General features: G+C 41.3%; 1 protein-coding gene across 2 annotated transcripts in view; it reads right to left on the bottom strand.

Moving 5' to 3' along the window:
• The window catches only part of TJP1 (tight junction protein 1), a gene marked incomplete at its 5' end in the record, with an annotated part of 242755 nt that extends 220615 nt beyond the window's left edge, over positions 1-22140 (bottom strand). For both annotated transcript variants that reach the window (XM_080808821.1, XM_080808822.1), the window contains 2 exons: positions 11334-11466; positions 21968-22140. In XM_080808821.1, the coding sequence (XP_080664947.1) occupies positions 11334-11466; positions 21968-22140 (306 nt within the window). The remainder of the gene's footprint in view (positions 1-11333; positions 11467-21967) is intronic.
• Positions 22141-24017: the final 1877 nt, after the last annotated feature.

Here is a 24017-nt window from a genome sequence, read left to right as displayed (position 1 = left end):
CCCTCAAAATAAATAAATAAATCTTTTAAAAAAATAACTTTGAAAAGCAGTCATCAGATACCCATCTGCACATGATGTGCAAAGATAATAAGAAGTACAGCTCTTCCTTGACTTACAGTAGGGTTATATTCCTAATAAACACATTGTAAATTGAAAAGATCATAAGTCAAAAATGCACTTAACAACACCAACCTACCAAACATCACTACTTAGCCTAGCATTATCTTAAATGTGCTCAGAACACTCACAGTAGCCCACGGTTGGTCAAAATAACCTAACACAAAGCCCATTCTATAATAAAGAGCTGAATCTCTCCCGTAATTTATTGAGTACTATATAGAAAGGGAAGAAGAGAATGGATGTATAGGGACAGAACAGTCACAAGGGCATTGGTTGTTTACTCTCATGATCATGTGGCTGACTGGGCACTGTGGCTTGCTGTCACTACCCAGCATCACGAGAGAACAGTGTTATTGTCAGCCTAGGTAAAGATCAAAATTCAAAATGTGAAGTATGGTTTCTACTGAAATGCACATCACTTTTGCACGACTGTAAAGGTGAAAAATTACTATGTTGAACCATCATAAGTTGGGGACCATCTGTATGTAACCTAATATAAACACCACTGACCCAGTCCACGATAGAAAATGACATGCAAGACATACTTAGCGCATTCATCATCTGGAGAATAAGTCAAGAGGGGCAAAGCCTGACTCTGGAATTCTTTCCTTAATGACACTCTTGATTACCTCGTAGCTCTAACCAGGCTGTTCTTTTGCCCTAGTCCAAAATACACCTAGATATGAGAAAGTACAATGGAAAACGTTTCTCTTTATCATTAAAAAAAATCTAACAGATTTTTTTTATCAGATGGTAAATGGTAAATCTAACGTTATACTAAAACAGTTTAGATGAATTAAAATATGGCCTTGCCCCAAAGCATGAGCATTTGTCTTTCCTATCTTACTGGACCTAGCTAACATTTTTAACGGAGAAAAAAATCAACACTTATAAACCACTTAAAATTAAATAGTCCATTTTAAACATTCTGCTGTGAACACGAAACAGAGAGTGGAAGCCAAAGGTGAAACAGGTTTTTAAAATGTAAGTAGTAGCAACAGTAATATATTGAATTATATAATTTCCAAAATGTTGAAAATGAATTTTCATGCTGAAATAGTAGGAAAATGCTACTGATTATGTGTTATCTACATAAAATGCGGTAACCCAAAGTACAGTTGGATCAGAAGGAAAAAAATAAAATATGTTAAAGGCTAGTTTACGGTTTTCATTCTCTAATTATAATAAATCTTTCAATTTAGTGGATAACAGGAATGGAGAAACAAAGTTAATAAATACTTACAAAGGTGGCTCAGGTTATAACAAACATGGAAATGAATACCAAAACAAAAAATACCAAAACAAAAATTTTAAAAAGATCACAAACTAATCCCTGTTTGGTATCTAGGAATATACCTAGTTTTAAAGAATTTCAACAAGGTTACTTAAAAAAAACAACAACAAAAAACAAAAAACACCAATAAAAAAGCTTGATTTCTTTCTGGTAACACAGAAGTCCTTACAGAAGGGTAGAAGCACTTTCGTTTTTCATCCCAAAGAATAAAGCAGAGCCTCCATTGTCAGATATCATCCAATCATCAAAGCTCTTGACTTAGCAATCACCTTTCAAAAAGCAGAGTGGCTCAAAAGTCCACTCTGCCCTAGGGGGCACCTCTCCAAGTATCAACTACCTCCAGCAATTCAAACATCCAAAATAACTTCAAATTGTAACAGGTTTTCCACTTTCATTTCCACATGGAAGTCCGTGTACCACGAATTTCAATAGAGTTACCGTGGGTGACCACTAGGGAGCACGAAGTGAAGTTTTTAGCCAAGAAGGACCCCAGCTGGACGGCCTTGTCCCAGCTGCCCAAGTGCACTTGCTAGAAAGCCCTGCCCCCATGTGGCCAGCTGTGCGGCTGTGCAGCCAGGTCACTGGCCTTGGGGCAGGAGTGGGAAGATTCTGCTCTAAAATAATCCTGTGAAATGCCCACCTCTGGCTGTTGAAAGATTCAGAACAAAGCCTCCTAAGCAGAAACTCTACCCTTTCCAGGCTCAGTGCCTTGGACAGTGAGAACATACAACAATTAGCTATAACGACATTGGCTGTATCTGCCTGGGCCTTACAGAGATTCTCACATGTGGTTTCTGCCAACAGGGACATTCAACGACACTGCGAGACAATGCTGAGGCCCAGTTTAAATGACATCTTTCCTGGTCACAACATATTTTGCTGGTAATGCTTCACTGCATATGGTCTTTTAGTTAATATTAAAGTTGTATGTAAAGGTCATATACGACTTTCTTTGGTTGGGGCAAATGGGGTATCTCAGTGCTTTGGGCTTTTGGTATTCCTTCTGTGTCTAGTACCCCCTCTGTGGTCTGGGACCCTTCCTTCCCAGATCCGGCTGCCTGGGGCCCATCCTGGAATGCTCCCGTCCTCTCGGGCTCCCACCCCATGTAGTTTCCAAAGCGGGGTGCTTCCCAAACCTGTACTGTCTCTCAGTCTCAGGGCCAGGCTCTCAGTGCCTCCGAAGCGGAAAACTAGCTCGAATAATCTGAAAAGTTCTGTTGTTCAAGCTCATTTTGCTGACTCTCAGAGTGGGACTTCCAAACATGCGGAATGTGAGGGACATCCAGAACAAACAGGCCACGAGGAGATCTGGGAAAGACTGGGTCTCGTGGCAGCACCCAAAGCAGGCTCTGAAGGAGGCAGCTTCCTGCAAGCTATGAAGTCATCACAGAAGAGAAATCAATATTTCATGCCTCCATTGGCTATAGGAATGAAAACAGGAAAGCACTGAGGAAATGGAAGGATTCCCTTCCTCCTGGATTTACTTTCTCAGGGCCCCCTGAGCCAGGGAGAAGAGCAGGTGCACTCGCTGTGTGTGGCCCTCACTCCACCTCTCCGCCAGGTGTAGTCAGTCCGTCCTGAATGTTAGCTACTACGGCTCGTGCGGCTTGCCCAAAATAGAACACATTAGAGAGACAGCAAACAACACGTTCTGAGACTTCTGCTTCTGTTCTAATGCTCAGAAGTCACGTAATGACCAGATGAGTTAACGTGTTCTCATCCAGGAACACAACGATGTCTGTTTCAAACAGAAATGCGGCCAGTTTTCTCCACGCTGGAAGTAATGTGTTCGCCCATAGACACACACAAACACTGCATTATCTGTTCCGTTCCTCAGAGGTTATTCATTCTGCTCCATAACAAATGGGGAAATCTAATGACTCCGTCCATTGAGTGAAAAACAAATATAAGATCTTCTCTGAGAACCTGAAGCAGACCCATTTTAGCTAAAGAAGAATTGTTTCCATACATTTACTCATTCAGCACACATGAATATATTCTTTTTATTTCTGTATTTTCAACCTTCTTCGGCCTGCCAGCCCACCCTGCTAGCCTTGGCTAACGTCACCAACCACCTCCAAACGTCCCCTCCTCACCTTGTGCGTGCTCACCACCATGGGCACAGCACCCAGAAGGTGAGTTCCACCGTCCTGTGCCCCATTCAGATTTGGAGGACTCAGGTCCTAACTGTCAGAAACGTGAAGTAACTGTCAAGAGTCCATGACATCAGCTCCGTAGATTTCAGAGTGCTGATGGCTCTCTTTGTTCTGTGTCTGTATGAAAAAATTACACTAATTCCTCTTCTCAAGATAAAAAACAAAGGAAAAGATAAGCTCTAGTTCTCGTTCCTCGCTCTGCCCATGGGCAGGTCCAAGTTGCCTTGTCCTCCCCGGGCTATTTGAGGCTACATGTATCTGTGGATCACTCACTCCCTTCTGGGAACTGCCCTCCTCAGCTTCTCTAACATCTATCCATGAACTTCTCTGGCTTACTCTTCTACTTTCCCACCACCCTTGAACTAGTGTTCTCTGGTTCTCTGGTATTAGCCCTCTTAGTTCACAAAGCCATCACAGGGGCAGAATCTTTTTTTTCCCCCAGATAAAATGCTGTTGTGTCTCTCCCACCTTCCAGTAGAACAGATCAAACAGAGTTACTACTGCTGGAGAGGAGGATGGGGGCCCAAGACACACCCAGCCCAGCCCCAGGCATCTCTGCAGAGCTCTGGGGTTCAGAACAAACTGTGATGTCTTTCCACACCCCTAGTAGTTCTCAGCCCCGTCTCCACTCCTGATTCTGCTCCTTCAACCTGATGACCTCCTCCCCACTCTCCCCACAAAGTCAGATGCGCCCTTCCCAGATTCAGTCCAGGGCGACCTGCTTGTGATTCTTTGCTGTAAGAGGCCGAGATGAGCTCTCCATATTCCCTGGAGGCACCCTGGACTGCCTCCACTATTGTTCGTAGTTTACGTTTCTGCTCGCTGTACTAGATCAGACCACTGGAACAGCGGAGAGGAGGATGGTGGTGGTGGTGTGTGTGTGTTTGAGAGATATGAAGGAGAGGGGTCCCAGATGAACCTCAAATGAGGTCTGGGTATATTGTGACTGTGGGGCTGGCGCCTTGATCCGCATGAAGAGAAGCAAGGCTGTGGCTAGAGACAGGGAGAGGACAGTGGCTGGCTGCTCTCCAGCCCAACCAACAAGGGTGGAATCTAAGCCCGCCCTAGAAAGAGAGACAAAATCAAAGAACTGCTTTCAAAACAGACTATGAAATAAGCATTAGGTAAAATACCAAAGACCTCGTATTCTTTTTTTTTGAAATAATACTTCTCTATTGTTTTCATTAAGATCTAAATTTCTAAAAGGCCTATCTATATTTTCTATTCGGTTTTGATGAACAAAAATCCTGCCTACCATCAGAGTCAATAAACTTCTCAAGCAGCAGTGGCCAGTGAAAAGAAAATAAAGAAGGGAGATGTTGGCATAGGTGTAAGATAGAGACAAAATTCTGACCTGCAGAACCAATCCAAAATACCTGTTAGATAAAGGTGGAGGCTGACAACACTTACAGGAATAGATACCTTATAGACATTACGCTTATAATCTCTTAAAAAAACAAGAGTCCTTGCAAGGCTGTCTGTAAGAGCCCCTTAGAAATATCAGGATATTCATTAAGGGCACACACCATCTACTACTGGTTGGTTGTCAATGAGCAAACTGGATTCAGAATGGCCTCTGGAAGTCCTAAATGATATAAGTAACCAGATTCCTTTGTTCTGCACAAAAGCCTAAAAACTCTGATTCCCCTCACTGTGGAAAATTAATGAGGGGGTTAATTCTGGTAGGTTCCTGTACCCTAGAACAATGTGTATCCTCAGGGAGCATTGGGAGTGAGCCACAGCATGCTCCTATGTCCATTCCCTGACACCCAAGCCAGCGAGGAAGCCAGATGCTCCGTGAACTGGGACTAGTGAGGGCAGGTCCTCCATTCCTGCCAAGAACGCATGACATGAATCTAGTCATGAGAAACACTGAATGGCTCCAGTCAAGGATTCTTTAAAACTGTCAAGGACAAAACATGACACCTAAAACCAATGCATGTTCCTGGATGGAATCCTACACCAGAAAGGAAAGAGAGACACCACTGGCACAGTAGTGAAGTTGGGTTGGGAACTATAGATTGGACTGAATCATCGTGTCAGTGTTGATTTCCTGATTTGGTTACATGGTGGATAAGTGGAGAATGACCTTGCCTTGGGGAACTTACCACTTCAAAATTTAGGGCTGGTGGGACATCATCTCTAAAGTTTGCTCTCAAAAGTTTTAACAAAAAACTAATGATAATGGGTGTGTGCACCTCTACCTCCACCATCTCCACATTCATCACCAAATACCACCACCTCCATCTCCACTCCCACCTCCAATATCTCTAATGGCACCACGATATCTACTTTGGCTATTCCAAAAATGTCCCCCTTACTTCTTGGTATTCAGACATCTTTCCCATAAGAAAAGTCAACAGAGTGAGTTTGTCACTTTACCTGACTCTGTATCAAATGAGTTACATCATTTTATATCTCCTCTTACTTCTTAATACCCACTATTTTAACATTTAATGGTGTCTAAGCTTTTCTCTACTGAGCTGTCGTGCCACAGTCAGCCCATGAAACAATCAGTCAACCAACAATCAACCAACAAATACTGAATGAGGATAAAATCTGTCATGCTACAGTTCAGAGAAATATAAGAGACATGTTCCCTATCTCTGAGGAACTGAATCAGCCCATGACACAATCAGGAACAAAGCATGCAGTAAGTGTTGAGGGCACAGTAAGGAGATCTGCTGGCAATCTGGGGGCCAACACCTACAAATGACAGAGATTTGTAAAAGTGAACAGAAAAGATGCCCATGTCACTAGAGCTCAGGATGGAAAGAACAGCTGTGCACCCAGAGCAAAGGGCCCCCAATGCTCACTACTACTTCTTCTAGGGTCTCATTCCCATGGTGAGGGGGACAGTGGTGATCGACTGGGAGTGAGAAAGGGGAGAAGTGTTTGGCCTCCTTCCAACAAAATGGGAGGCAGTTTAACTTGGTGTTCAGTGTCCCTTCACATGTTCACCTTCCACCATTTTCTCACCTTGGAGTGCCCAACTCCTTATTCACCAGTCGGGCACCCCATCATGCCAAGAAGAGAGCAAACTTGGTAAGTCTTCAAAGTCCAATAGATATTTCATTTTAAAACAGGGCTCTAGAATCTCTCAGGGGTCCCACAGATCTCACGGAGAAGGTCTTGAAGGATAGAGGAAGAAGGAGAAAACTCCTATCACTGATATCTCCATAGGTTACCAGTATTTTCTATGAGCGTACATGGAGACTCCTCTTTATCAGGAGAAAAAAGTAGCTTTTCAAATGAGAAAAATCTCTGATCATTAAAAAAAATAAAACATAGAACTACATTATACTCAGGCAGCAGTGAAACGTGACTTATCAGCCCAGAAATGTACACAAATGTAATACTCCAAATGATATCTTATCATCACAGATTTTTCCTCTAATGGCAAAAAAAAAAAAAAAAAAAACCACTGAAGATTTTGAAATGTATCATTTTTGCCTAATGGTTCTTGGTGACGAGTGAAACTGTCTCTTATCCAAGGCTAAGGGAACACAGCCATAAACTATTAATTGGTTCATTGTTTCTCTTTATTGTGCATAAAACTTTTTGTAGTATTTTTCTGTTGGCAGAAAGAGAAAATTAGCAATCTAGATTTACACCCACGAAGGAGGAAATAAATTGCGTAAGTCTATATTCAGGATAGCCTCCCCCACTGAATGAATCCTACTCAACTGGCTCCATTTTCCTGTTTTAGGAAGGATGTATAATCAAGAGAAGCTGTAAAATTTCAAGCAATCTGTTGAATTTTTAAATTATCACTAAAAATGTTTTGACTATACACTTAGAATCTGAGAGGGGGGAAGAGACAAGAGTCGATGCCACCTGATCACTCCCAACAGGCAGCGACACAGAATGATATGGAACAGCGAAGCATATAAACACCATTAACTGAGTCAGTCCAAAGACAAATGGTCACTTTTCTTCTCCATATCCATTATCAATGTATCACTCCATTACCTTGAGGGAAACAAAAGGACTTGTCACTTGGTTTTATAGCCTTGTACCCATGAAAACATGTTGAAGAAAGGCTTAGGTTTTCCAGGCAAAACATGTGTTCACTACAGACTTGTCCAGTCCAGGCCTTGCCTAAGAAAATTGTGCCACGGATCTCTGGGATCTCTGGTCTCATGGACTCGTGAGACTGGATGGATTCCAGTCTCCTCCAGTGAACTAGGAAGTCAGTCATTTATGCTGTAGGGTTTACAAAATGAACTAGAATGCCCATCCCATTTAATCCCCACAGAGAGAGCTGAAACAATCACCTCTCCCCAGGAGTGAAATGGCATCAATCTGACGCCCGGGACCAAAGCCAACCATCTCAGCTGGAACCTGAGGTTTCTCAGCCAGAAATTGGGACCTTGAATGCATAGCAAGTAGACCTCTTGTTCTGTTTGCTATGTTTTTCCAAAAGCAATAAAAATTGTATTTCTTCTTAGGCAAAGTTAAAAGTAAAATGTGAAAATAAAAACATAAATGTTATTCTGCTGGTCGTGCAAATTTGATATACGCATATGACTGGAGATAATGAACTAAATTAGAATCTTCCTGCTTTGAGGTTTGCCAGTTACTCTGGCAGTCAAAGGAAGCCATACATCTAATAAAAATTTTTACAGATTTTAAAAATAGTGTATGACAGAATTTTCAGTTTTTTTGAACAAGAGATACCTATGGTGGCTAAACTATTTCCTAAAAGGGATAAGAAGTATCTATTCCTATATAATTGATCATCATTTACCAAGTAAGTGCCCTGTAGACACTGTGGCTAAGGCTTTAAAATGTGGTTTTCCACAATTACATTACAGTCAGCTGTGTGACAGAATCAGGTCTGAATCCCTTTCTCCTCCTGTGGGAGTCTTTTCTCATCTACTTTTCGAGAGTAGCACTTTCTTCTTTTATTTATTTATTTATTTTTAAAGATTTTATTTATTTATTTGACACAGAGAGAGAATGCATGCACAAGCAGGGGGAACAGCAGGCAGAAGCAGAAGGAGAAGCAGACTCCCTACTGAGCAGGGAGCCCAACATGGGGCTCGATCCCAGGACCCTCGGATCATGACCTGAGCCGAAGGCAGACACTTAACTGACTGAGCCACCCAGGCACCCCAGCACTTCCTTCTTTTAAAAAGACAATTTAAGGGGCGCCTGGGTTAAAGTGGGTTAAAGCCTCTGCCTTCGGCTCAGGTCATGATCTCGGGGTCCTGGGATCGAGCCCAACATCGTCGGGCTCTCTGCTCAGCGGGGAGCCTGCTTCCTCCTCTCTCTCTCTCTGCCTGCCCGTGGTCTCTGTCAAATAAATAAAATCTTAAAAAAAAAAAAAAAAAGACAATTTAAGAAGTGGAGGGGAAAACATCCTTTTCATCCCCTTGCTAAAGACGTTATATGTCCCTATGTATTTTGAGTATTACAATATTAATTGCCATAGTTTACGGTAGATGGTGGGAGTAGCCAGGCTGTTAGGCTCTTTTTAAAAATTTCTCTATTGTTTGGAAAAGCAGTTTATTGTTTTCCTAAAAATGGAACATGCTCATTGTAAAAATTTCTAAGAATCTAAAAGTCTTCAAAGATTGCTGTCCTACCACCCATGACTACAAAAACCTCTCTCTGAGAAGGAAAAGGAACTCCAATTGCAACAGAAGTCTGACAATTGCAGTATTGCTGACCCTTTGAACAACATAGGTTTGAACTGATGGGTCTACTTATATGCAGATTTTTAAAAATATGGTACTATAAATGTGTTTTCTCTCCCTTACGATTTTCTTAACATTTTTTTCTCCAGCTTAGCTTATTTTAAGAATAAAGTATATAATACATATAACATATAGAGCATGTGTTAATGGATTATTGGTAAGGCTTCTGGTCATCAGTAGGCTATTAGTAGTTAAGTTTGGGGGGGATTCAGGTTATATGTGGATTTTCAATTGCATGGAGGTTGGACGCCTCTAACCCCTGCTATCTTCAAGGGTGAACTGCAGTTATATTTCAATAATATACTCTCATTACTGAAAGACAATGGACCTTCCATCAACCTCAACTTTATCTCTCCTGCTTAACCTCAGTGTCAAATGCCTTCACTTCAGGGATGCTAAGACATTTCACTTTTGAAATAAGGTCAACTAGGAAAGATGATAAAAAAAAAAAAGACACTAGAAAAAAAAAAAAAAAAAGACACTAGTTCTGCAGATGTTAACTGCACCTGGGTAGTGTTATTTTTTTTCCCTCACTTGAGCCACACACTCACTTGAGCCAGATCAACCCTCACACGGCACAAGGAAGAGAATGAATTATCAACAGTTTTAAGACGTATTTGTCATGATAAAAAGACAGCTCTATTTGCCAACTTTTCCTCCTAGGTGAAATAATCTATTTCTATTTCTGGGAAACTGAAAGCAATAGCACATGAAGTAAAGCTTTTTTTTCTGTCATATTCTACAGATATTTTAACCTCTTCCCCAACCACAGAGACCGTGATTAAGCAAGCAAACATACTCTATGACATGCCAAACTTATTTGTTATTGGACTACCTCCCATAATGACAATGTTTAGTACCATAAAAAGGACCTGATAAAATTCCAATTTCCATTTTTATATTCCAAAAAGTAATTCAAATCTGCTTCTCAATTCAGTGTTTCACTACTGCAAAGCAATCCTCCTTATTTTAAACCACGCTGTTTCCTTTAGTCATTTTAATTGATAGTTTTACTTAGCAAAAATTTACTGTCTTTTCTCAGTTATTGCTTAAATGTCTTCTGATAGGTCACATTTCACCTTCTGCTGTCTTACGTCATAAAATGGCCAAGCACACTTTTAGGCAAAATTGAGTATAATTATTTTAATAAGAATAAATTAAAAAAGAGTATCCACATTTACTGAACTTCTGTTTTCATCAATTATAGATCAAAGGTGCAGAAGTCATATCCTCAAAGAAGAAAGGCTCTGTTTCCACTGTTCAAAACAGGTATAGTCAATGGTACTTTTATAATTCAGAAGTTTTCAGAGCTCGAAGGAAAGAAGTAAACACATTTGGTCTCCTAAACATCCTAAATATCCATTAATTTGCCATTGACCCCTATAATACATAAATTTGAATAAAATCTTACTGCAAAGAAAATTCTACTATATCCTTTATAGTACTATAGTATCTCTTATGAACTAGGCAATATAATTAATAGCAAAGGAGAGTGGGGACTGAAAGTGCCAGTGTTCCTGCTCCTCTAAAAACATGCATGAATGTATCACACACCCACATGAAAACCCATCACTTGGTCCAGAAAAAAATAAAAAGGACATGGCCACTAATGTTTATCACTTAGAATGGAAAGAAAGCACCAACATTAACTGAATCAGGATCTGTCCTAAGAATAGCTAAGTAACACTATTTTCTGGTCCTGCCAGGAAGGTGGGTATTTGGGGTTAATCAAACACTGAGATCCCTACTTACATTAATATTCAGATATGTAATTTCTAAGAAGTTTACATTAATACTTCACTGAACTTATTTTAATTTTTGTTGCAGATCAGGAAGCATTTCTTTATCTTGGTCTTTGAATCAGAATCATTAATTCTAAAGGTTTCATATGGATATCAGTTAACAAAGCACTCTAGTTGGTAACCCGTTGGATAAACCAATTTTTACTGCAAAAAGATGCTCATGACAAAATAAGAGTATTGTGCTGTTATAAAAATCAAAACAATGACATCAAAATTTTCATATTCTTTGAAAATAAAAACTACTACACAGTCCACTTACAGTGAGTTCACAGAAATCGATGCTATCAAGGCTTTTGCTTCTGTGCAGTCTCCCTTTTATTCGTCTTAAAGAAGGTTTTCCTTGGCTGACGCTAGAAGTAGCACCATTCGGATTTTCAGAGGATGGCGTTACCCTGCAAGAAGCGGAAAACACTTAAAAGACGGATTTGCAGGTAGATATGTTTCTCAAGCACGAGATAAGTATTTACTTGAGGATAGCTCTGGAAACATTGTGCTCCTTTTTCAGCCAAGAAGCAAAGAACCACAGTGGATCTACCTCTGAGCAGATACGCTTTCTAAGTATTTCTTAGTAGCTTGCTGGTTTAGAAATTTCTCTTGACAGGGTTCAAACATTTCTACATTACGATTCACTAGAAGTCAACTCTGACCATCAAAGAAGCAATTAAGGCCAGACTGAAGTTTCCTAGGTAACTGAGAGGCATCTGCTCCCCTCTGGGTAGTTCTTTCTCAAGCGCTCAGCCCAGGGCCCAGCACACTCAGTGCAAGTCAGCTGTCATTGTGTACAAGTATAAATACCGTTCAGCATACTTTTTAAAGCATGAGCATAACTTTTAAAGCTTTAAACATGACAGTCAACACTTAATTCAGCATGGTTACAGAACCAAGAAAACACAGATAAGAAGAAATGGTAAATAATCAAAGCTATCTACATATCTGCACACTGGGACACATGCTCATACACATCAACATACACTCAAGACCGTTATGTGTTCAATCATTTCTGTGTCACTGCTGCTGGCACACTTAGAAGGTGCCCCCAGGAACCTGGGAGGAAACTGCTTAGTGGATTATCGTCTTAGAGATGACAGAGACTTAAGTAGTAAGACTGATTTGTTAAGGGTGGCTTGTGAAAATCAGATTCCTTATTTTATGATCAATTTCCTGCTTGTGTATGTTCCATGTTGGTAAACTTTTCAAATATCCTGACCTTAATATTTTATATTAAAAATGTTGTGATCTAAAAGGCATAGGTCTCTCATGGGGCACCTGGGTGGCTCAGTCAGTTAGGCATCTGACTCTTCATTTCAGCTCAGGTCATGATCTCAAGGTCATGAGATTGAGCCCTGCAACGGGTTCAGGGCTGAGCATGGAGCCTGCTGAAGACTCTCTCTCAGCCCCTCCCCCTCTGTGTGAGCTCTCTCTCTTAAAAAAAAAAAAAAAAAAAAAAAAGTCTCTCATTGCTTGAAAAGGACATACTGGATAGACTGATAGCAAAGTAAATTTGATTTATATAATAATAAGATGGGAATGAATATCATGAAATAGAATAGGCAGTTTAGAATAAAAGTACTATGCCCCTATAGTCAGGTAGATTTAAAGAGTGTGAAAAGATGCAAGAATGAAAAGTAAAGCCTCCCTCTCCTTCCTCATCACAAATCCCCATCCCTTTCCCCAAAGATAATCACCACTAATGGTTCTTCCTATAACCTCCCAAACAAATGTTCATGCTTATCTATGTATGTGTTAATCTCCTTTTGAAACTTTTTAACAAAACTGACCAAACTGTTCACATTGCCCGACATCTCATTTTTTCCACATAATAATATATCTTGAAGCTCTTCCCATAATAACCCAGATCCATTTCATTCTATTTTTTAAAAGATTTTATTTTTCAGTAATCTCTATATCCAATGTGGGGCTTGAACTCATGTGTTTCATTCTTTTTAATGGCTAAACAGTATTCCATTGTACAGGCATACCACAATTTATTCAACCACTCCCCTACCATTGGGCATTTAGTTTTCAAATGTTTGTTATCAAACTGTAAAGCAATGAACATGTGTGACATCTCTGGGTACAAACACAGTATTTACTTAAGAAAGAACACTAGAAGAAAAATGCAGAGTCAGAGGTTTCCGGATGTTGCAAGTACTACTTTTCAAAAAGGCTTTCCCAATTTATGCTTCCATCAACAGTACAGAAAAATGTTCATGTGGAGGTGGGCATGTCCTTAAATGGAAAGGTGACTTTATCCTTTTTTTTTCTTTTATAACTTAACTTCTCTGTGTCCTTCATTATATTTGTCTTGCTAAAGGGCTAATTTCTCTTAAAAGAGGCAATTGACAGAGTTTCCCACCATGAACATGGATTTGACAATGGATCTTTATATGTTAGTTTTTTTCTTTACATATTTCAAATCTGTTGTATTAGATGCCTTAATGTTTGTAACGCATATCTTTTCTTTTATTCTTTATTATAATGTTCAGTTAGCCAACATATAGTACATCATTGGTTTTTGATGTAGTGTTCAACGATTCTTACATGTAATGCCCAATGCTCTTATCTTTTTAGGGACTTAAACATTTATCACATTTAAAGTCTCTGTTCCAATTAAAGACTTTACTTTAAATGCAATTCCGTCTAATAATTTCCCCAACTACATTTTCATATTATCCTTTTCTTGGTTTATGTTTTTCTGTGCTTGTATTTTCAACCTTTCCAGGTCCCTGTCTCCACCCACCCCCCAGCCTCCTTCTTTTAGCTGTACCTTTAACTCTAGTTAATTCTTCACCAGCATGTGACTGGATGCTTTTCTTTCATACTCAGTTTGAGAATCCCTATCATTTGAGAGAAACTTAATCCATTCAAATGTGTTGTGTTTATGGATATGTTTAGATTTTTTCCTCTGCCATGTTTTATAGTTTGTGTTTTTCAAATTTAAATGCTTTCTTCTTTTTCTTTTCCTACCTTTTTAGTATGACTGAGTTTTCTTTCTCTCTACCCTCCCTTGGACTTTCTCCTCTCCAATTAGTAGTTCAAAGTTATACATCTTATTAGGGCAACTCTAACTCTAGCTAACCATACATACACATGTATTTATATATTTACATGTACATTTATATAGTTACATTCATATATTTACAAACACACATATATATGCATATATATGTACCTCTACATTTCCACAATACACACATACACACACACTTATTTAAACTGAAATACTCCTATCAACATCTAGAGTTCAGTGGTATTCTTATCTCCTGGTACACAAGCAATGACGTTTAACACACTGTTGTTTCTCTTGTTTTCCAGCACCAGTGCAACCCTACCAAAAGCTCCACCCTTGCTTGGAAATAGTTTCAAGGTCTCCTAACTTCTCTTTCATACTTTTGTCCCTTTGTTCTTTTGTGATTCTCTAGCTTCCTCCTCCACACTGCTCACTTGCTTCTCAGCTTTGTCAATTCAGCCATTCTCTTTCACCTTAGTGAGCAAAGGTTATATTTCTAGTGTCTAGTATGGTGTTTTATTCATATGATATTCTCTTGCATCTTTCTGAAAATAACCATCTTAATCCAAGGTTTTTCTATTTTTCTCAGGGATTAGTTCTTTTGTTTGTTGAGTATGGTAATTCTTCTAATACTGGTTTTCTCCAACTGTTTGGTGATTTTTAATGTCTACTTATATTTGTATTAGAGAACATCTGTTTCTTCACTGTCACATTTACTGTGGCCTGCCTTTGGCAACTCTGGCAGAGAGATGGGACATGCTGCTGCGAAGTCACTTGTCTTCTGGGTCAGAGGACTCAGTAGCTATCTCAGGTACAGCCCTGTCCCTCTGGCCCAAGAGCCCACATTCACTGCTTTGGTAAGCGAGAAAGCAAGACTGTTGTCCACAGCTTGTCACAAACTGGTAAGCCAAGGCGTCAATCAACCTGGTGCATAAAATCTGAATAATTCCCCAAGTGTCCTCTGCTTCTTCTGTCCTTGGAATGCTGCTGCAAGTTATCAGCCTCTCTTTGTGCAGAAATGTTCTCCTGCACATTTCCTGGAAATGGTTCTTGCAAGGCTTTTCTCTGAGTAGAACTATCTTTATCTAGTAAATATACTTCAGAGATACCGCAAAAATGCTGGTCCACTGATGGCATTCGGTATTGTTTACTCAGACTCTTAGTATTTTTGTTGTGGCTTTTTTAATTCTCATTTTTGTTATTTCATTGAATTGCTAATAATTACACCTTTCAAGTCACTTCCCAGAGTAAAATTCTGATGTCACTTTCACTATTTTCAATACACTAAAAAAGTTTTACATTGCACAGTTTTGCTCTCTTCTCTGCAGAGTAAAAGCTTTCATGAAAATAATTAAGAATTTCATTTAAGAAAAGTGGGCATATGGGAAAGGAAAACAATATACAATTCTTAAGTTATGCCTCCTCTCTCACACTTTACTTTGATTGCATTATATGGCATAATCATATTAGAAGAAATATAAGCTTTTTGACAAAGACATTTTTCACAAGTTTTTCTCTCATTTAACTTAGAAATGTTTATTATTTACCCTTTTTCCAAACCTAAAACCTAAAGTCTGTGATAAGAATTTATATCCATCAAATTTATAAATGACGGACAACCAAGAAATTTATCAGACTTAACTCAATGTAATGCCAAGTCCAGTGACTAAAACAGGAAAAAAAAAATCCTCAATATAAATAGAAGAATGGATCCTCCCCTTCCCCACCAGTATCATAATAAAAACATTACTGAAGAGTAGAGCTGAATTGATATATAGCAGGTGAATATCAGGTCTGTATCCCCCCTACACACAGACTTCTCAGGAGGAAGATGCCTTCTGTAGGCACAGAACCAGGCTCCTACAGAGTAATTTCAGTAACTTTAAAGTTCTGACCAGGTCTTTTGGAAGCTAAGAGGTCAACTGTTAAAAAGCATATGGTTCAGTAATGACCCCCTTTTCTTAGGTGGAGAAAAAGAAAAGGAATAAACATGGTTCCAGATGATAATGTTCAATGTTATCTCATATATAAGTAGAAGGGGTACTGAGATACAGGGGAATTTAAGATGTCACTTCTCTCTTGTTTTACCACTGTTTTTGAGAATTAGTATTTCTTTTGGGGCAGGGATATGTGTGTTCAAATACTTTCCCACTGTACACTCATAAGAATACAGAGGAATATTTACAACTCAGGTAAGACAAGCTATACTGGGATACAAAAAGCCCACCAAAGACAGTTCTTGAGTATAAGGAGTATTTTTCTTTTCTTTTTTATTGCTGGTTTTTTTTGTTTTTGTTTTTGTTTTTGTTTTGAGAGAGAGAGAAAGAAAGAGAGTGAGCGAGCACACGAGCAAGTAGAGGGAGGGGCAGAGGGAGTGGGAGAGAGAAAATCTTAAGCAGGCTCCGTGCCCAGTGTGGAGCCTGATGTGGGGCTCGATCTCACGACCCTGAGATCATGACCTGAGCCAAACTCAAGACTCAACTGCTTAACTGATTGAGCCACCCAGGCACCCAAGGAGTATTTTTAATCCCAGGGTCCCACACTCCCTCCACCTGATTGTGTGGTCTGCACTGAATAACTCAGACTCTGGGATTTATTTCTTAAATATTTAGGAGAATGGCCCTTCACAGCAGGAAAAATAAAGTTAGTAACTGAGATACAAGCATTTTGGATATTTCCACTTGAACTCTGAGGAAATCAGTATTTAGCTTACAATGAAGTTTTTCTTTTCCTAATTCTTAATTCCATTTTATCATCCCCAGGGGATGACTGGGGAGAAAATTTCTCCTTCTCTGCACTCCCTTTCTAACTCCCCTAATGGGACCATGTGGGACTTGTGGGCATGGCTGGTGTGCTTAAAAGGCAGAAACCCAGGGTCCACCCTCTCATTTTGTTTCTAACTCAGAAGTTTTGGCTCACAACTATTTTCGACCAAGGTTCACTTGGAACAAACAACTCCCAAACTTATCTACCTCACCCATCTCTAATTTCTAGTGGAAAAGATCTCAATAATAACAAAGAATTAGGCAAAAACAATCAAGATGGTAAAAACAAAGCATTTACACAAGAACAAATTACCAAAAAAAAGTAACACCTAACAATCTTTCTACAAGATAGTAATTTTAAAATATCAGGAATTGATAGCCATAACCAATTCAAGATTAATTCTAATGGGTGATAGCAAAGCATCTTTCCCCCTAACAAGGGGAATTACAAACAAGGGTATAAGAACAGAAGCCTTGAGATACTACTAAGTACAGCACGGCCACTGACTTTAGAAGGATACTGAATCCTTATAAAGGATAGTTCAGCAAAAGCTAGTAAAATGCTAATTTTTATCTATAAGTAACAGACTTCAGAAATCTCCAGAGTTTATATAAAAAGGTTTATATAAATAGCCAGCCTTTAGTTGAACTTATAAATAATAACGTGTATAATTGCCTGTAATTTGCTCTTTAAAGAAACTAAGAAAGGGATGGATGTTAACTCAACTGACTGTATTGATCATTTTGCTATATACATAAATACTGAATCATTATGTTGTACCCCTCAAAGTAATGATGTCATATGCCAATCATACCTCAACAATTAAAAAAAGAAAAAAAGAAACCAAGAAAGGACCTGGATATTAGAGGCATACCTATCCCATCAGGGGAACCTCTGGGACCCATGAGGGGGCTCTGCACCACCCTTGGAGAAACAACATTCCATAAGGCACTTTTCAGTTTATTTGTACCCGTTTTCAGTTATTCTTCCTTTCTAGACTGTCATGTCCCTGCTCAAATGTGTTTTTAACCCCAACAACTGGTATAAACCCTGATGTGTGACTCTGGGCAAGTCAATGACCTCATTTGTAAAACTGGGAAAAATACAGCACCTACCTCATAGAGGTGTTGCAGGTTACATGACGGTTGCTTGGAAAGCACTTACACTGGCCTAGCAGGTAATAAGCACAATGAATGGCAGCTCCTCTGATTTCCAGAATCTGATTACTGGACAACTAAACTACTTGAATGAGTGAATTGATGCGACGTGGCCTTCAATAATTACTGAATCAAATAACTGGGAGATCCATATTTAGAGGCATGAAGAAAATGAAATGACACTCTTTCCCCCCTTAAGATCAGTGTACACATTCCTAACAGCACTCAATGCAAAAATCAGGACTGACAACGTAAAATTAGGATGAAACAACTATTTGGGCTTCACACCCACTGAAGAGCAAAGAGTTGGCCTCAGTACTTGTACTGGATTGAATGGTGCCCTTCCTCTCCACTCTCCCTAACCCCAGGAACCCATGACTGTGACCCCATTTAGAAAAAAGGTCTTTGCAGATATACTGAAGGGTCTTGAGATGAGATCATCCTGGATTATCCAGGTGGACCCCAAATGCAATGACAAATATCCTTAGAAGAAGCCGAGAAGACACAGAAACACAAAGAAGGCCATGTGAAAATGCAGAGAGAGAAGGGAGGGATTCAGCCATAAGGAATGCCTGCAGCCACCAGGAGCTAGAAGAGGTAAGGAAGCATCCTCCCCAAGAGACTTCAAGGGAGCATGGCTCTGCGGACACCTTGACTTCAGACTTCTGACCTCCAGAACCAGAGAGAATAAATTTCTGTTGTTTTAAGCTACTGAGTCTGTAGTAATGTTACAGCAGCTCTGGGAAATACAGTGCCCTTCTGCTTCTTTTCATAACCAGCAATTACAGAAGACCCCCACAGGAAGCAAGCCGTACAGATTGACACCTACTGCAGGGAGAGGTTAACAGGCCTGAGTTCCAGGTTCCTAAACACTAATGATTCAGAACCAAATACTGCAAACAGTCCTACTTCCTAAATTTCTTGAAGAAGGAGACAAAGAGAAGAATTACAGGCTCCGCTGATGCAGGTCTGGCTGTCTGTCTGGTTTAGTTTCCATCTAAACCAATACGCCTTAAAGGATCTGCAGAGCCAATCAGAAAGACAGGAAGCTACTCCCTAAAAGAAAGTTAAGGAGCACAGATGGTCAAACTAGACAGAAGTGTGGGACCGAAACACTGGATCACTCCCTCCTACGCTTTACCTCCATTGGCATAAGCTTTGTAGGCATGCAGTCTTTCCATACACTGCAATAATTTAAAGAGAGAGAAACAGAGACAGCACCTTCATATAAATCCTCATTCATCTAGGCCACAACCAATTATGACAGCATGCCCTCACATCCTGTAATTGGCATAAACTAGGGCATTCCAAGGTCTGACAACCCTTGCTGATGTCTGCTATTGCGTCCCACCCATCACTCTGGAGTCAGAACCCATAGCTACATATCTTCTTGCCATGTGACAGTGTCTTCTGTCTCAATCCTCCATGTCCCATTGGCTCTGACACTGGCAAAATGGAATGTTATCTAGAAAATTAATTCCAGAAGATATAATAGATGAATCAAGTAGCACAATATTCTTCAACTTAAAAAAAAAGGGCTATATATATCTATGTTTAATGTACCATTCCCTCTAGAGTTTCTGTAGCATATGCTCTTCACTTTGCCTCTACAGAAACTAGATTAACGTTTGCAAATTCCCTTAACATTGAGCAGAAATTTTGAAATGCTCATTTAATATTGTGGAAGAGTTAAACAAAAATCTTCCTGCCTTTTCCAGGCTATCTCTTAGTAAGATGGTTTTTAATCATGGCCTCAGTTTACTGCCTGACTGAAACATGAATTTCTGGAGTATAAAAGTTACCTGGGATTTATTTCTTTGTGTCCTCTCTTCGCAAACTGTATTGAGGAATGTATTCAGAAATGGCACTCCATTGAAAAAGAATAAACCTCGTGTCCTGACTTGGTGGCTGACCGATACTAATATTCATGCCTAACAGCTCAAGCATTATTCTCACATCTTAGTTTTTAAATTTAATATCAAGAAAATCTCCTTCCCAGTTATGCATTACTAAGAATTCATTTAGTCAACACATATCTTTTCAGAAACTATTTTGTACCAGATACCGGTTACAGGGGACTTAGCAATGAGTTAAACGGATAAAAAGTCCTGCCCCCATGCAACTTACATTCCAGTTGTGGGGGTAAGGGGAAGGAGGAGAAACGTGTATGACAATTAAGTAAAATATGCAGTGCTTTGTATAAGTGCATAAGTAAAATATGCAGTTGCTCAGAAGAAAAGCAGAGTGAGGGGAAAGACTGCTGGCGCTGAATCTCTTTTTCCTTCCTGTACACCATCAACCTGAAAAGCCTTCTTCAAACGTTACTACTTCTTGCTTCATTATAGTAGCACAGTCTTCCTATACTTGCTAAAATCTTCTTCCATGGACATTTCTTAATTACTGCCAACTATTCCCAGTCTAGTCTTTGACATGTTGTCACTTGTGGCTCTTCCAATTAAAATGCCTTCTACAGAATATTTTTATTTTCTTAAATGTATTTATTCAAGTGAGAGAAAGTGGGGGAGATGCAGAGGGGGAGAGAGAAACTCAAGCAGACTCCATACTGAGTGCAGAACCAGAGGTGGGGCTGGATGCCAGGACCCCCAGGTCAGCACACCAGCTGAAAGGAAGAGTTGGGAGGCTTAACCGACTGCACCACCAAGGCACCCCCAAATCTCTTTTTTTGAACAAATTGGTAGGCGAGGGCAGTGAGGAAGACACTAATACTCGCTAAGGACCCATTATTCAGTCCAGCATAGTGGCAGGCACTTTGCATTCATTATCTCAGTTGATCTGGGTTATGACCCCATGAGTTAGATAATATCATTCTCATCCTACAGACCAGGAAACAGATACTCCAGTAACTTAAGGTCACACCGTAAGTGGCACAGCTGAAATTTGAACCTCACTGCCCATCCATATATTTTGGTCTCACCTCCAAAATTCTCCATTACTGGCACTCTTTTTTCAAAAAAGAAAACTCTTTTTCTTGGTTGCTCCATCCTTAGAGTCCTCGGATCACTCATTTTGCCTTAGATAGCAGAAACTACTTTTCCCAAATGCCTAAAAGCAGGCTCACTTCCTTTTCTCTGTAACCTTGAAATTAAATTCAATTAAAATTAAAGTGCGTAAATCTCTACGAACCTCACCAACCACGAATTTTAAAATTAAAACAGCCACTGAACAGCAAAGAAGTCTGGCATCTTTTTTCCTATAGTCACTATCCCTTTACTGGACTATTTCTTTTGTGGCAGAACCTTACACTTAAGTCTCAAGGCATTTGGAATACCCAGGCAGCCCACACGGGGATTCCATATGCCACATTTAAACGCTAATAAAACGCCATACAACCCGATAGATAATCAACTGTGTAAACCAGATCTGGAAAACTTCCAGACATTTTTCTTTTAAGGGCGATCTTTTCCCGTTACCCCAATAACAGTTTCCAGGTCAGAGGAACTGGAACGCGTGCAGATAAAATGTAGTCCCTGATAATGCCATTAAACCCTCGCAACTTGGTCCCCTCACCGTGGGAGCGGCTCGCCCTTCACTATGTACCCACAGCAGAAGGGTTCTGAGAAACAGCAGAAAACGCAGCGCTAATAAATTGTCCTGTGCCCGCAAGGAAGCCTGGCTGGAAATTCCGAGCCAGAACTGGCGGGGAGGCGGCTGGAAGGACAGTCCCGGGCGGGAGACCGGTGCCCCGGTGCCCGTAAGCCGCCGGGTCCCCGCCCCTCCCTCTCGGCGGCGCGCCGCTCTGCGTGTCGCCGGGCACCGCCGAGGGTCGCGGCGGAACACGCCCGCGTGGGCGCGGGACGCGGCGGCGCTCGGCCCCGGGGGCTCCGAAATGGCTGCTGCGCCCCCCGGCTCTGCGCGCCCGTCGGGCCCGGCCACAGCCGGCCTCGCTGCCCGCCGGCCCCGGCCCCGACCCCGCGCCCGCCGCGCCCGCCGCGCCCTCACCACAGCTTCCTCTTGAGCGGCAGGAGGCTGCCGCGGTTGGAGGGGGTGACGCCGATGGCCATCTGCAGCACCGTCAGGTATTTCTGGTACTTCATCTTGTCCCCGCTCCGCTCGCGGGCAGGGCCCCGCCGCCGCCGCCGGCGCCGCAGACACAGCCCCTCCAAGCGCCGCATAGATCAGCTCTGGGCCATCCGCCGCCGCCACAGCTCCCGCCGCTCCCGCCGCCGCGGCCGTGCACGCCCGGCTCCCGCTCCCGCCGCTCCCGCCGCTGCCGCCGCCGCCACCGCCGCCCTCGCCGCCGCCGCCGCCGCCGCCGCGCGTGGCCGGGGCTCCCGCTCCCGCCGACGCCGGCGCCGTGCGTGCCCGGCCGCTCCCGCCGCCGCCGTGCGTGGCCCGCCGCTCCCGCCGCCGTCCGCAGCGCCCCCTCCGCCCTGCTGGCGCGGCCCCCGCGTGCGCCCAGGGCGTCCCGGGCGGCGGGCCTTGCGGGACTCGCTCTCCGGGAGAGGCGGGAGCGGTCGGGCCACCGCCCCCAGGCCCCGCCCCCGCCCGCCAGCCCCGCGTCCCCGCGGCCCGCGTGCCTCAGTTTCCTCCGCGGCTGCCAGCAGCTCATTTCAACCGCCTACAGCCCGAGAGAATCCCATGACAAGATTCCAGAAGAGAAAAAAAAAAAAAAATGCTTTAATTTATAATTACCGGCTGATGGTTTGTAATCGTCATTTACGTGTTCTAGCCTAAGTCCCTGAAGATTTTATGTTTACATAAAATGCTTCTCTACAAAATGCACGTATGTGTATACATGTACACATACCGTATACAATATGTATGGTATATATACCATATACATGATGTGTGCGCAGTCTTCGTTTGCACGGTAGTCTGGAACTGTACGAATGACCGTGAACCATGCAAAACTATCTTAATAATCAATGGGAAAATGTAAGATTGTTCCATGACGTTTAAAAATTTTGTCAAAACATTCCGAACTCTCTTCATTGATGGTTGTAAATGTATAAAGAAATGAAAAAAAAAAAAGTAAAACAAATTTAATACACTGTAGTTTGGAATATTACAAACATTGAGAATTAAACTCTTTTATATCTTTGTAAGAGAAACTTATCAAAAGTAACTTGAATAGTGCTGGTCTTCTGGTAGAATTTTTTTTTTTTAAGATTTTATTTATTTATTTGACAGACAGAGATCACAAGTAGGCAGAGAGGCAGGCAGAGAGAGAGAGAGGAGGAAGCAGGCTTCCCGCTAAGCAGAGAGCCCATTGCGGGGCTCGATCCCAGAAGCCTGGGATCATGACCTGAGCTGAAGACTGAAGCTTTAACCCACTGAGCCACCCAGGAGACCCTAGAATTGTTATATAGAGCATCTTTTCTGAGCCTTGGTAATGCATCATGTTTGGATCACTTTCAATGGTTTATCCTCTAAGCTTTCAATGTTGTGAAATATATCAGAGTTCCTTTAATGTGACATTCTCTGGAACATCCTCATCCTTTTTGTCACAACCACTCTCCTCATCCTAGTTTATATTCAGTTAGTTCTTCTGGCTGCAAATCTAGAGTCTCTGAAAAGATGACAGTGTCAGTATTTTCACAGTTGCCTATTTTTTCTATAACACCATTTACATTCCATGCAAATTTGACTTCACTTCCATCTTTTTCACTTTTTCCTTTGCTGCACTATCATGTTTGTTGACCAGTTCTCTTTCAGTTACCCATTTTTATCAATGCTCTGTGGGTTTATCCCTGGGAGAAAAGGAAGCAACACAACTGCACACTTTGCTGTCATTACCTAAACTGTAAGTAGATGTGCAGTAACCAATCACTGGCAGACTTTGCAAGAACTGCTGTGATTGCTCACTAATCCTGATGCACATGTTATTTACATAGTGATTTGTCCACTAAGGAGCTACCACGGAAGTTTATACTCTATGCATTTCCTCACAGTTAATATGCTATGATAACTGAAATTTGAACCATATTGTTGAGCTACTGGTGTTATTTAAGCCATAGTAGCTAATGTCGGGCACATCTGAACCTGCACA

This window comes from Martes martes (genome assembly GCF_963455335.1).
Source record: "Martes martes genome assembly, chromosome: 7".
Lineage (NCBI taxonomy): Eukaryota > Metazoa > Chordata > Mammalia > Carnivora > Mustelidae > Martes > Martes martes.
The sequence above is the reverse complement of the archived record's forward strand: the minus strand, read 5'-3'. Positions and strand labels throughout refer to the sequence as shown.